Here is a 14,649-nt window from a genome sequence, read left to right on the forward strand (position 1 = left end):
TCTTTGGTATTGTACAGAGAGGCCCCAAACCTCCACTTCTGGGGTCCTTCTTATGGTGGCACACCAGTAGGCTCATTCACAAGCTGTGCTGTGCGCATCTATAGACACACAGTGTGGCTCACTCCCTCTGCTGCCTCTGTTTTATGAAGCTCTACATCATTTACATGATTATATTCATATATCTATATCTTACAGGTGCACTGAGTAACAGAAATGCACCCAAGAGTCGCAGTCCTCCGAATTCTCCAAATTCCACAGGGGAACATCACAAGATTCCACACCATCATCAGCAGGTAGATGAGGCTAGGACCTTATGTTGGGGTAGGGAGAACTTATACTTCATTTAATCAACTCTACTATCTAGTGTAAGCACCAAGTGTGACTAAGGCTGGTACTCCATGAGTCACTTTTTTTTCTTTCAACTAGCGGGTTGAGCAAAGGAAAATGACTCAAGTCCCCCATCCACACACTCAATGTGGATGTGGGTCCTCTGGCTGCGCTATTTTATTCTAATGCTGAGGAGGCTTCTGTGCTGTAGGAAAACGCGAATCGGCACCGCTGGCTATAGCTGGCAGCGCTGATTGAGAGAATATTTTCCATCTACCTTGTTATACACAAGCTGATTGTTCGATCAACTTTTTTACAACCAGTCTGCCCATACATGGAACGATATTCAGTTGGTCCTTGCTGAACTGGCTGAATTTTGATCCATATATGGCAGTTTAAAGTGGAGTTCCACCCTAAAAAAAAAAAATATGACATTAAAAGACTCCTTTTAACCTAGAAAAAAATCATTTGGAGGAATTTTTTTTATACTTATCAGAAAGGGCCTGTTGCTATGTAGTCCTGGTAATCTGCCACTTCCTGGTCCACAGAGCTCCTTGAGACTTCCTCCCTCTCCTGTGCTCCTGGGAAATGACACATAATTTCCCAGGAGTCTGTGGGCAGTACTGTGCTCGGCGCTATGGCTGCCGTTAAATCACGCATGTGTGAGATCGAGAGGTGCATGCTGGTTACCCAGCATGCACCTCAACCAAGGTATTCCAGGAAGCGATCTCGATTGGGCTTCACATGCCCACATTAAGGATGGAAACCCCCACAAATGGGGGCATAAAAGATACAAGTAAGATAATTATATTATTATAATTATATTATTTAAAAAGCGATCTTGATCATTATATTGCCTTTTTGAAATTTAAGTGCAATAATGCTAGGATGCAAAAAAATTGAATTATTTTTTTTTTTCGCCGGAACTCCGCTTTAAGTTATGATTTTAGCAATTAAATTATTATTTTTTTCACATCTTTCATTAGAATATTTTAACCCCTTCAATACTGGACACTTTCACCCCTTTCCTGCTCAGGCCAATTTTCAGCTTTCATTGCTGTCGCACTTTGCAATACTGTACCCATATGAAATGTTTAACTTTTTTTTTTTTTGAGACATATAGAGCTTTTGTGGTAACAAATTTTTTTTTTTTTTTTTTTTTTGCAAAAAAAAAAATTGTAATAAGTAATTTTTTCTTCTGCACTGATGAGACTGAACTGATAAGCTGCACTGGTGAAGCAGTACTGATAGGCGGCACTGATGGGTACTGAAAAGCTGCACTGATAATCAGGGCACTGATTATCAGTGTAAACAATGTACTGCCAGCCTTGCTGGTTATTGGCTCTCCTTTCCTCACACAGCACGAAACGAATGGCTATAACCGACAAGTCTGTTCACATGTGATCAGCTGTGATTAGGCACTGCTGATCACATGGCAAAGGGATTGGCCCTTTACCCCGATCTGTGATCAGCTGTGTCCAAAGGACATAGCAGTCACAGAGCGCACCCAAAGTCTGCCCCAGGGGGCTCTTGGGGGGGGTGGGGTTCTGGGAGGATGTCAATTGTTTTAAAAAACAGTTATGCCGCGTACACACGACCGGACTTTTCGAGGGACTAGGTCTGACGGACTTTCGGCGGAGTTCTGACAGAGTTCTGACGGACTTTCCGAATGAACGGACTTGGCCACACACAATCACACCAAAGTCCGACGGATTCGAACGTCATGACATAGGACCGGACTAGAATAAGGAAGCATACATAGCCAGTAGCCAATAGCTGCCCTAGTGTTGGTTTTTGTCCGGCGGACTAGCATACACACGAGCGGATTTCTCGGTAGGAACTGGGTCTGGCGAAAAAATTTGAAACATGTTCCATTTCTAAAGTCTGACGGATTTTTGCAAATCAAAAGTCCGCTGCAGCCCACACACGATCGAATGGTCTGCCAGAATTGTTCCGTCGGACCTTTGATGTCGAAAAGTCCGATCGTGTGTACGCGGCATTACATTCCCAGCACATGTCAGGTATGTTAACTGTCACATTGGCTGTGCTCTCAACCAAACTGTCAAACCATCAGATGGCTGGCGTCATAACTGATCACATGTGCAGCATCATGGCAGTTGCAAATCAAACAGAAGCCAAGATGGCAGCTTCCCTGGCTGAAAAGGATAGGATGGTTTAGTTTCAATTTAATAAAACCACTCCTACAACTGATGGTTTGAAGTACATCCACTTGCTTTGAATGCATTAGAACAGATAGCTTGAAATTAATTTGCTAATGGCCAATCTAACTGCAGGACTGAGATTATATTTGCTGTGCATCACCAGTTGGGAGCAGTTAGAAATTAGACAGTAACCATATTTGTTGGTGTTTGTAGCCTTTTTATAGCCTCATTTGTCCCATTCACAATCCCGTTATTTGCAAATGAATATGAACATTTTTTAGCTTGGTAATGGTAGAAGCCTGAATCTCTGACATCAGGTTGCGGTGGATTGAAGTGATTTCGTGTAGATGTGCAATCATTTACTTTTCTTTTGTGTTATCTAGGATGAAAGTCCTGTTAAAGTTGAAGTGAAGGAGGAAGATATTTACCTGAGGGGTGAAGAGCCCTGTAAAAAGGAGAAAATTCCTCCAGAGATTGGCACAGGTGAGTAATAAACACTAAGCCCAGGTTCACGCATATGTAAACACAGACATCGCATGTGATTCGCACCCACACTGTGGGGCCGATCACATGCGATGTCTGTGCAATGTGAGTTCAGCCATACAGTTTTGGCATTGGATTTACAGAGAAAAAGTGCAGGGGCTATTTTTTTTTTTCCCGTACTGGAATCGGATCACATGGGTGTTCTCACCCATACGATCCGATTCCTGTCTGAATCCACAGTTCGCACTGGGATCTGTAAACTGATCTGGAGGTGTCATTAACATTGTATTGACACCCGCAGAGGTCCGCAGAGGGCAGTGTGAACTGCCTGCAGGAGAGATGTGATGCGGGAACCGGCATTGGAATTGTGCTGGTTCCCGCATTGCTACAGTGTGAACCTAGACTAAGGGCCTGATATCCTAACATGTAATGTGAATTGAACCCATGTATTGGTAAAATAAAGTGTCACTAAACCCACAGCATAAAAAAACTATCAATAAATGGTGTATTACATGCTGTTCACTCACTCTGAGATCCGTTTCCTGTATTCTGCAAAAAAAAAAAAAAACTGGTTGATCCTGCTGTTCTCTATCTTCCCCTTCTGTCCATGTTCCCAATGCAGCTTGAGATTTGGCAGAACAGTGTTAGCAGCTCTGCACATGCTCAGTTTTCAGAGAGTTCCTATTCTGAGTATTTTCTCCCTCTCACATCTGAGCGGCCCATGTGACTATAGAGTCACATGTGGGCATATACACAGTTCTAAATGACAGCCCACTCCCTCCCTCCCCCTCCATGCTCACTAACCAGCTAAACGCGATGGGGACAGGATATTACATGTAGATTAATGGAGGCTTCACCTCCCTGTTGTTGTAAGAAACAGGCTGGAGAGGCGTGGCACAGCCCATGACTGGCAGGAATCCACCCACACCATGTTATTGGCAAAAAAAATAATAAAGATTTGATTTCAAATATATATATTTGTAGGACAATTTAAAATGGTTTAGTGATATAAACTATTTTTTTTTACTCTGTATCCCAAAGGCTGTTTTTTTAATTTTTATTATGAACATGTGACCAGCAGCAGAGGACTAGAAGCTCCTCATGCTTATGTTTCCCGGCAGACAGGCTGGGAGAGATCTGGGTCACGTGACAGCTGTACATTGATTAGGGAAAAGGTATTTAGATGGTTTTGTTTTGTTTTTTGTTTTTTTGTTTTTGTTTTTTAATAATTACAGTGCCATCATCCACATACAGAAATAGAAGGGACAATGTAAAAACACTCACTTCAGTATGTCGGCCACGTGTCAGGAATCAGCAGCAGGGATGGCCAAATCTGTGTAGCTACATTAGGGAACTGAGACCAGACTGTATATAGAAAAGTAAATGTAATAAAAGCAAAACAAAAGATATCCAAACACGGCAAAAGTGAAGATACACGTAAACAATAATCCAAGTGACAAGATACCTAGCAACCTAACTAATACAATATATACAAAATGAAGAACACAGATTACAGGGAATACCAGAGATACAAGGAAGAGGGAAATTATGACTGGGAACAGGCACAAGGCAGCAAGATAAAGGTGCAAGGCAGGATCAGGCTGGCAGGTGAAACATTGATGCAAGAGGCACTAGTAGAGGAAGAAATAAATACCCTCCCAGCAGACAGCAGATCCCATTAATCAGTCTCCACCTGGTGTTGGCTGCTGGGAGGATATTTAATTCTTCCTCTACTAGTGCCTCTCGCATCAAGCACCCATTGGTGGACACTGGAACTACAACCCTCTGCCCAGGGAATCGCAGTACCACCAGCAGTTGATCCAGGTCATGACACCATGAGTAAACAGAATTTCAGCTTACACCCCTTGTGCCCTAGAAATTGACCTGTACTAAGCCCCATCTCTGCACATTCCATGATGTCCACTGGTATAACAAAAGCTTAATTATTATTTTTTTGTTTTCTCCAGATGGAAAATACAGAAGTTATCACACAGAGCAATGTACCATAATATCTCCCGATTGTGAAACTGAAGATGATGACATTGCATCCAGGTCCTCAGAGGATGGTGACATCACATCTGATTCTTCAGAAGAAGACTCCACCTCCCAAAATCTCAAGACAGCCTTTCCTCGTACTAATCTTTCCTGTGATGAACAGTGTTTACCCGATCAACCCCCTCCCGCCACCAATCGTGCGTGTGGTATTGATGGTGAAATGGTCTCATGTTCTAAGTGTGGTAAATGTTTCACCCACAGGGCAGATCTTATTGAGCACCAGAGAAGTCATGGGGTGGTGAAATCATTTTCATGTTCCGAGTGCGGAAAATGTTTTACAAAGAAGCGCTACTTAATTGAACATCAGAACATCCACACTGGAGAAAATCTATTTTCCTGTTCAGAGTGCGGCAAATGTTTTACCAGGAAAGGAAAGCTTATTGTACACCAGAGATCCCACACAGGGGAGAAACCGTTTTCATGCCCAGAGTGTGGGAAATGTTTTTCCCAGAAAGCAACTCTTATCAAACACGAGAGAGTTCACACGGGCGAGAAGCCGTATTCCTGTTCAGAGTGTGGGAAGAGTTTTACTGGGAAAGATATACTTATCACACACCAAAGAATTCACAGAGGAGAGAAGCCATTCTCCTGTCCAGAATGCGGCAAAGGCTTTAGGCAGAAGTCTGACCTCACCAGACATTGTAGAAACCACACAGCTGAGAAACAATACTCCTGTCCCACGTGCGAAAAAAGCTTTCCTGAAAAATCACTTCTAGTTATACATGAACGCGTTCACACCGGGGAGAAGCCATTCTCTTGTTCTGAGTGTGGGAAGTGCTTCTCCCAGAGAGGAAGCCTCATTTCTCATGAGAGAATTCACGCACCAGAAAAACCGTTCTCCTGCTCTGAGTGCGGGAAGAGCTTTACCCAGAAGCAAAACCTCATTGCGCATCAAAGAACACACACGGCTGAGAAGCCATTTTCGTGCTCCGAATGTGGAAAGTGTTTTACCCAAAGGGTAAACCTCATCTCGCACCAAAGACTTCACACAGGAGAGAGGCCGTTCTCATGTTCCGAATGCGGGAAAAGCTATACTAACAGATCGCACCTGGCCACCCATCAGATTGTTCACATGACTGATAACCCATATTCCTGTCCACAGTGTGGCAAATGTTTCACCCGCAGGGGTAGTCTAATCCAACACCAGAGATCACACACTGGGGAGAAGCCATTCTCCTGTCTGGAATGTGGGAAAATGTTTACAAGGAAAACTTCGCTTATGTCACATCTTGGTTCCCACAGGATACAAGAGGTTCCCATGTCGGAGGTAGCAGCTGAGGAAGCGTGTGCACACAGGTATCTTTTATAAAGGTGCCAATTAGTGTGACGTCTGATGTTGTCATTCTTCCTGTGTGTTTGCCCAAGTTTCCATTGGGAGAAGTAGGCGTAGCAGGACTCGTCCAGAGTTAGACTTCTTTTAAGCAGGAACATAATGTGGATTGAGGCTTCGATGTGAACTTGCATGCTATCAGAGAAACGTCCAAGAGCGACTTTTTTAGCCTTAGATGCTCTAGTGTTAGCCCATTATGCAACCAAGCAAATGATTACCAAGTCATGGAAATCTTCTGTATGCTAAGATGTCCAAAATTGTATTAATACTACTGTGACCATTACAAACTAATTTGCCTCTTTTAAAACACAAATTTTTAAATATATGACTCATGTGCAATGATGTAAACTATAAAAGACTAGTCCAGGTCGCTCTTTTTCTATAATGTAAAAATGATTGTAATTTAAGTTGTTCTTAAAGTGGTTATAACCCTCATACATGAATATGAACAAAGCACATCCCTCTATAGTGTGTCATGTCAGTCCAGAGCACTAAGTGTCATTTTTGTCTGCTGCTTCGTTCGTCTGCTATCAGCATGAGTCACTTCTGACACTGAGCAGTAAAAAGGTGACATGGGAAGTATCTCCAGCACATAGCCTTGGCCCTGTTCCTCCTCACTAAGGTCTGCAGTGTGCAATTTCAGATCTCTGCCCCCTGTTTCCTGACAGCTCAGACAAGCTGTATAAATTCTGGACTTTGAACGGATGTGGAGAAGAGAAGAATGCAGATAAACGGGTACAACTTATGTAGGAGGAATGGTTTAATCTCTGTGTATCACCTGAGGCCAGTTACTTCACTGGGTACATGTAAGGGTTTACAACCACTTTAAATCCTGCAACAGGTTTTCACTCTCTTCCATTTCCCTTCTTTTTCTTTTATACGGCTAATGAAAAATAGGCTTTCTCCTGCACAAGAGTTTGGCCCATTCCAGATATTTTTCTTATATACAGATCTATTAAAACAATGTATTTGATTGTTTGTTTGCTTTTACTTTTTTTAGGATTGGATATATCAAACCATTGCTGTTATCCTCACCCAGTAGAGCTACTGGGTGAGCATAACAGCAATAGTTTGATATATCCAGTCCTAAAAAAAGTAAAAGCAAACAATCAAACACATTGTTATAATAGATGTGTACTGTTTTACCTGTCAAAAGATGTATAATTCTGGTTAGACAGTCTTGTGATTTACATACCTGTTGAACAATGCACAGCCAGGCAAAAGCATAGTTTATTTCCTGGTTCAGATTTGTGGCTTCCTATGTTTTGCGATGGCTACTTTATGGTTGGACATTGAATCAACATCATCAACTTCTGTCCATTGAGAAGTGAGAAGATCCAGTAGGCAAAAAAATGTAAGGGCCCGTTCACACTAGAATGCAGTGCAGGAAACTTGCGTTCCCTGACGGTTTCCAGCCAACATTCCAATCGCACTGCCCTTGCAATCTGCAGGGGGTGTCAGTGCAACCTTAACAACACCCTAAACGCAGGTTGGAAATTTGGTGCATTTGCCTGCACCTTTGTACCATGCGATCCGGTTGCAGTGCGTTTTCCAAAAGTAGTGCATGGACTTCTTTTGGTGTGGTGCGATTTCAGCCCATTGGAAATAAATGAGGCTGAAATCGGACTGCACAGAACTGCAAGTGAATTGCACAGGAAACGCACAGCATGATGCTGCCACCACCATGTGGTCACTGTGGGGATGGTTTTCTTTGGGTGATGTAAGGTATAGTGAAATACCTGTTGATATACAGAAAAAAAAAAAAATAAATCACTCCTAATTACCTGTTGTGGTCTGACAACACACAGCATTTTTGTGGACTTATGCCGCGTGCTCACGATTGGAAATTCAGCCAGCAAAAGACCGTGAGAGCTTTTGGTTGGAAAATGCAACCGTGTGTATGCTCCATCGGACTTTTGCTGGCCGAATTCCCGCTAGCAAAAGTTTGAGAGCAGGTTCTCAATTTTTAGGTCAGACAAAGTCCTGTAGCAATCCCGATGCACAAAATTCCTACACATGCAATTCGATGCATGCTCGGAAGCATTGAACTTTATTTTCTCGGCTCGTCGAAATGTTGTACGTCACGTGTTCTTGATGGTTGAAAGTTCAGCAAACTTTTGTGTGACCGTGTGTATGCAAGCCAAGTTTGAGCGTAATTCCATTGTAAAAACCATCCAAGATTTTTCAGACGGAAAATCTGCTTGTGTGTACACGGATTTACCCCTCTTCAATTCTCCACAAGTCTTATGCTGCGTACACACGATCGGAATTTTGTCGGAAAAAGCTCTGATGGTTTTCCCGACAAGACTTAGTTCAAGCTGTCTTGCATACACACGGTCACACCAACTTCCGACCACCAAGAACCCAGTGACGTATGACAGGACTAGAAAAAGGAAGTTCAATGCCCAGTAGCTACTAGCTTCCATCTCATAGTTGAATCTGAGCATGCTTGAGTTTTTGCACGTTGGAATTGCATACACACGATCGGAATTTCCGAAAGTTTTTCCATCTGAAAAATTGAGAACCAGCTCTCAAATTTTTGCTGGCGGGAATTCGGCCAGCTAAATTCCGATGGAGCATACACACGGTCGCATTTTCCGATGAAAGCTCTCATCGGTCTTTTGCTGGTCGAAATTCTGATTGGGTGTGCGTGACATTAGGGCTCTTTCACAGACTTTGCTAGCACGTGCACCTGCTCACTGGGGGATCTGTCCACTGATACGTGACATGTCCATGCAGAGTGGACACGGACACAGCCTGCTTTCTTCCAAGAGCGGAAGATGTCCGTTTACATCCAACTGTCATCCGATCCGCCAGAGGGATGGGGAACAGATCCCCCATCTATCTGTTTTTATCGGGTGTCAGCGGGTGTAAATGGATCGTTATGCATTTACATCCACAGCTCCATGGAGGGCAATATATGGTCTGATGGGGTCCACCTAAAAAACCTGCAGGTGGAACCAATCGGTTCACCCGTGTGAAAGGGTCCTTAGGCTCCATTTACACTGCTGCAACGCCAAAGTTGTGCGACTTTGCATTGCTACTTGATCCGACATCAATGTGACTCATGTTTTGTTACTTTTGGGCAATCATAACAATACAGAGTGTAACACATATTATTGAACTTACAAAACCTTCTTAACTAAAAGAAACTACTTACTTGCGACTTTTGTGATTTTTTTACATTGCAGTCTATGGCATTCGTGGCAAGTAAGACGCTGAAAGGTAGTGTAGGAACTGTTTTTTTTTGTCCCTGTGACATAACCACTTGCGGACCGCCCGCTGTGGATATATGTCGCTACTTTGACGTTATATACTGTGACTCCGACCTTAAAAGGCCCATTTTTTTTTTTTTTTTTAATGTAGAAAAATAAAATTTATTTTTTTATTTATTTTTTTATTGCTTTTAAGTCTAAATGTGAGATCTGAGGTCTTTTTGACCCTAGATCTCACATTAAAGAGTCTCTGTCCTGCTTGTTTCTATTATAACGGATGTTTACATTCCATGTAATAGGAATAAAAGTGATCAAAATTTTTTTAACCACCTCAGCCCCGGGAGGATTTACCCCCTTCCTGACCAAGCCCCTTTTTGCGATACGGCACTGCGCCAATTTAACTGACGTTTGCGCAGTCATGAGACGTTGTACTCAAACAAAATCGATGTCCTTTTTTCCCCCATAAATAGAGCTTTCTTTTGGTGGTATTTGATCACCTCTGTGGTTTTTATTTTTTGCGCTATAAACAAAAAAAGAACAACAATTTTGAAAAAAGGCATTATTTTTTACTTATTGCTATAATAAATATCCCAAAAAAAATGATATAAGCTGTGCTAAATCCCACAAACATCAAAATGTGTATACATAAATAAAGTGACAATGAATTATGGGCTATTCCCAGCCTCTAAACATAAATTAATATAAAATCAAACCATAAGTGATAAATACATATAAATATTACAAACTCAGACCATGCGAACCGCCTATTCCTTGCAGTATAGGACCAAGCCGCATGCCCCTATATATAATAATACAAACTCTAAATACACCCAGTGTATGGATCAACAAGTCTGTATGTGTAAGTCAAAAAAAGTTCTTTGTGTAATAAAGAATGTGGATAAGATCCTCCACAGATAAACCGTAAGCGATCCACTGCTGTATGCGATTAAGTAGTGCTTGATCCGCCACCAAATAATTTAATTTGCCGCTTACCAGAAAATCATGACCCCCCACTACAGAGGGTCACAAAAGGCATATGAATATATAATCGTCTCCCAATCCAGAGGGGTCCTCGATACTCTCCTTGCGCCACCACTCCAATATAAGGATTGTAGAGACACTCCCAAAAAATCTTTCTCATATATTCAGAGGGACTTAGGATAGGTATACCAAAACCATGGAAGAGAAATAGAACTCCAAATAGTGTAAAACCTTTTATTACTAAAAACCAAAAAATAAAATTGCACTTACAGTGTATATAGAAATCATCAGCCTTGAGTCCGTTGTGTCGGCCGGACGCATACGGACAGACCCGCTCTCCTGGAACTGTTCCAAACACGAGGTTGACGTTAGCGTATCGCTCAGCACTACTTAATTGCATACAGCAGTGGATCGCTTACGGCAGGGCTCGACAAACCCCAGGCGCCAGGTCGCCAATGCGACCAGAAATCGCGACCTGGTGCCTAAGCTGCCACCAGCCCACTCACTATCGATGCCCCAGACATGCAGCAGCATTAACACTGACTGTCCTCCTCCCTCCTTCACACTCTGCAGCACCGCGCTGTGTGTGAAACTGACACGCAATGGAGAGAGGAGGATCTGTCAGCCTGATGTCGGGGTGGGCGGGACCCGGCCGGGGTGGGGGCGGGACCAAGCAAGCTATCAAACACCAGCCAATGGGATCTGGGCGGGCCACTACGTGTATGTGGCACGCCCCTTTTCTTAAGCAGCCCAATCGTTGGCTGGTGTTTGATAGCTGCTGAGTCCCACCCACCCCGGCCGGGTCCCGCCTACCCCAACATCAGGCTGAAATCTGACATATCCACCTCTCTGTTACTTGTCAGTTTCACACCCTGGCAGGGTCCCGCCAGCTCCTCTGTTACATTTCAGTAACAGAGTGCTCCGTGTGAAACCTGCCAGTGCCACCTGCCACCAATCAGTGCCAACCAGTGCCACCTCCAATCAATACCACCTGCAACCAACCAGTGTCACCTGCCAGCGCCAACCAGTGCCACCTGCCAGCGCCAACCAGTGCCACCGCCAATCAATACCACCTGCCACCACCAACCAGTGCCACCTGCCAGCGCCAACCAGTGCCACCGCCAATCAATACCACCTTCCACCACCAACCAGTGCCACCTGCCACCAACCAGTGCCACCGCCAATCAGTGCCACCGCCAATCAGTGCCAGTGGCACCTGCCAGTGCCACCACCAATCAGTGCCACCTGCCAGCGGCAACCAGTGCCATCTGCCACCGCCAATCAGTGCCACCTGCCACCACAAATCAGTGCCACCTGCTAGTGCCAACCAGTGCCACCGCCAATCAATACCACCTGCAACCACCACCCAGTGCCACCTGCCACCTACCAGTGCCACCTGTCAGTGCCACCTGCCAGTGCCGAGTGCCACCGCCAGTCAGTGCCACCTGCCACCGCCAATCAGTGCCACCGCCAACCAGTGCCACCTGCCACCACCTACCAATGCCACCACCAACCAGTGCCACCGCCAATCAGTGCCACCTGCCAACACCAACCAGTGCCACCGCCAATCAGTGCCATCTGCCAGTGACAACAAGTGCCATCGCCAACCAGGGCCACCTGCCATCGCCAACCAGGGTCACCTGCCATCACCAACCAGTGTCACCTGCCAGTTCCAAACCAGTGTCACCTGCCAGTTCCAAACCAGTGTCACCTGCCAGTTCCAAACCAGTGTCACCTGCCAATGCCAACTAGTGTCACCTGTCGGTGCCATCTGGCAGTTCCACGTGCCTTCCAGTGGCAACCAGTGCCACCTACCAGTGCCAGCCAGTTCCATCTGTTGCCAGCCTTACTCTTTCTGGTCAGCCCATACCCCTGATGTAACAGCGTTTCAATTGAGTTATTGACTGGGTGATCCATTGTGAGTTAGGGATAGGGGGTGAAAATGAGTGGCCTTACCCCGGGAGCTGAAAAAAAAAACTGGCTCCTAACTTTTTTAACTGGCTCCTAAATGCAAAGCAAATTTGTCAACCCCTGGCTTACGGTTCATCTGTGGAGGATCTTATCCACATTCTTTATAACACAAAGAACTTACACATACAGACTTGTTGATCCATACACTGGGTGTATTTAGAGTTTGTATTATTATATATATAGGGGCATGCGGCTTGGTCCTATACTGCAAGGAATAGGCGGTTCGCATGGTCTGAGTTTGTAATATTTATATGTATTTATCACTTAGGGTTTGATTTTATATTAATTTATGTTTAGCGGCTGGGAATAGCCCATAATTCATTGTCACTTTATTTATGTATACACATTTTGATGTTTGTGGGATTTAGCGCAGCTTATATCATTTTTTTTATTTTTATTTTTTTTATGTAGTTATGTGACACAGTTAAGCCGCAGCCAAATGTCATCCGATTAGGATCAATCTATATAATTGTTTCTTGTGTTTCACCTTAGCGCAGTTTTTCTCTTTTTTTTTCTATAATAAATATCCCCCAAAAATATATTTAAAAAAAAAAAACAGATTTCTTCCAGTTTAGGTCAATATGTATTCTTCTACATATTTTTGGTATAAAAAATCGTAATAAGCGTATATTGATTGGTTTGCGCAAATCTACAAAATAGGGGATAGATTTATGGCATTTCTATTAATATTTTTATTTTGTTTATTAGTACTGGCGGCAATCTGCGATTTTTGTTGTGACTGCGACATTGTGGCGGACAGATCGGACACTATTTTGGGACCATTGACATTTATACAGTGATCAGTGCTATAAAAATGCACTGATTACTGTGTAAATGTCACTGGCAGGGAAGGGGTTAAACACTAGAGGCGATCAAGGGGTTAACTGTGTTCCCTCAGCATGTTCTAACTGTAGAGGGATGGGCTCACTAGAACATGACAGAGATCACTGCTACCGATCACTGGGAGCAGTAGATCGTTGTTATGTTGCTAGGCAAAACGGGGAAACACCTTGTTTACATCTCCCCGTTCTGCCGCTATGATCGCGGGCCACAGGAGGACATTGAGTCTGCGGGCACCCTTCCGCTAACCGCGGATGATGCAGCGACGTACGGGTACTTTGTTTTGCACACCCATGCCACTATGCCAACGTATATCGGCGTGAGCCAGTCAGCAAGCGATTAAAGGGACAGTGTAAAAATAAAAAGTAAAATAAATAGGAAAAATAAAATTTCAAGTGCCCCGTCCCTTGAGTCTGCGCGCAGAATCGAATGCATACGCAAGTCGCGCCCACATATGTAAACAGTGTTCAAACCACACATGTGAGGCATCACAGTAATCGTAAGCCCTTGTACACACGGTCGGACATTTCAACAACCAAATCCGAAACTGTTGCATACACACGGTCGGACAAAGTTGTGGGAAAATCCGATCTTTCAGAACGTGATGACGTAATTTCGTTACGATGGGACTATGTTCAGGCTAGTAGCCAATAGCTTTGATGAAGGAATTTTATCTGAGCATGCGTGGCACTTTGTCCGATCGGAATTCTCTACACATGATCGGAGTATGTTTGTCGGAAAATATTTCCAGCAAGTTGGAAAATTTGGTCCGACGGATATTCCGACGGAAACAGTCCGATGCATACCACACACAGTCGGATTATCCAACAAAATGGTCCGAAAGGACACATTCCGACGGATTCTCCGACCGTGTGTACAAGGGCTTAGAGTGACAGCAACAATTCTAGCACTGGATCTCCTCTGTAACTCTAAACAGGTAACCTGTAAAAAATGTAATGCATCGCCTATGGAGATTTTTAAGTATCGTAGTTTGTCGCCATTCCACGAGCATGCAGAATTTTAAAGCATGACATGTTAGTTATCAATTTACTTGGTGTAATATCATCATCTTTCACGTTATTCAAAAAAATTGGGGCTAACTTTACAGTTTTTTTAATTCAAAAGAGCGTATTTTTACCCCAAAAATTGCGTTTGTAAGACCGCTGCACAAACTCAGTGTGACATAAAGTATTGCAACAATCTCCATTTTATTCTCTAGTGCAGGGGGGGCCCAACCAGTGGCCCGTGGAGCCCTCTGATGTGGCCCGCGACCTCCAGCTCTGGG

The 14,649-nt window shown here is 43.8% G+C and overlaps 2 protein-coding genes across 3 annotated transcripts in view; one reads left to right on the forward strand and one right to left on the reverse strand.

Moving 5' to 3' along the window:
* LOC143957179 (uncharacterized) overlaps window positions 1-14,649 on the reverse strand; it is a 77,617-nt gene that overhangs the window by 24,772 nt on the left and 38,196 nt on the right. The gene's annotated exons all lie outside the window — the stretch shown is intronic.
* Window positions 1-14,649, forward strand: part of LOC143957104 (uncharacterized) — an 88,041-nt gene that overhangs the window by 8,885 nt on the left and 64,507 nt on the right. Inside the window, exons 7-9 of one of the 2 annotated variants that reach the window (XM_077467250.1) lie at window positions 196-293; window positions 2,873-2,972; window positions 4,940-6,248. In XM_077467250.1, the coding sequence (XP_077323376.1) occupies window positions 196-293; window positions 2,873-2,972; window positions 4,940-6,248 (1,507 nt within the window). Of the gene's footprint in view, window positions 1-195; window positions 294-2,872; window positions 2,973-4,939; window positions 6,725-14,649 lie in introns of those variants that run through there. The other variant, XM_077467248.1, reaches the window with a different exon arrangement.

Source organism: Lithobates pipiens, unplaced genomic scaffold (assembly GCF_037356315.1).
Source record: "Lithobates pipiens isolate NorthernLeopardFrog02 unplaced genomic scaffold, aLitPip1_a1.2 Scaffold_51, whole genome shotgun sequence".
In the NCBI taxonomy this organism is placed as follows: domain Eukaryota; kingdom Metazoa; phylum Chordata; class Amphibia; order Anura; family Ranidae; genus Lithobates; species Lithobates pipiens.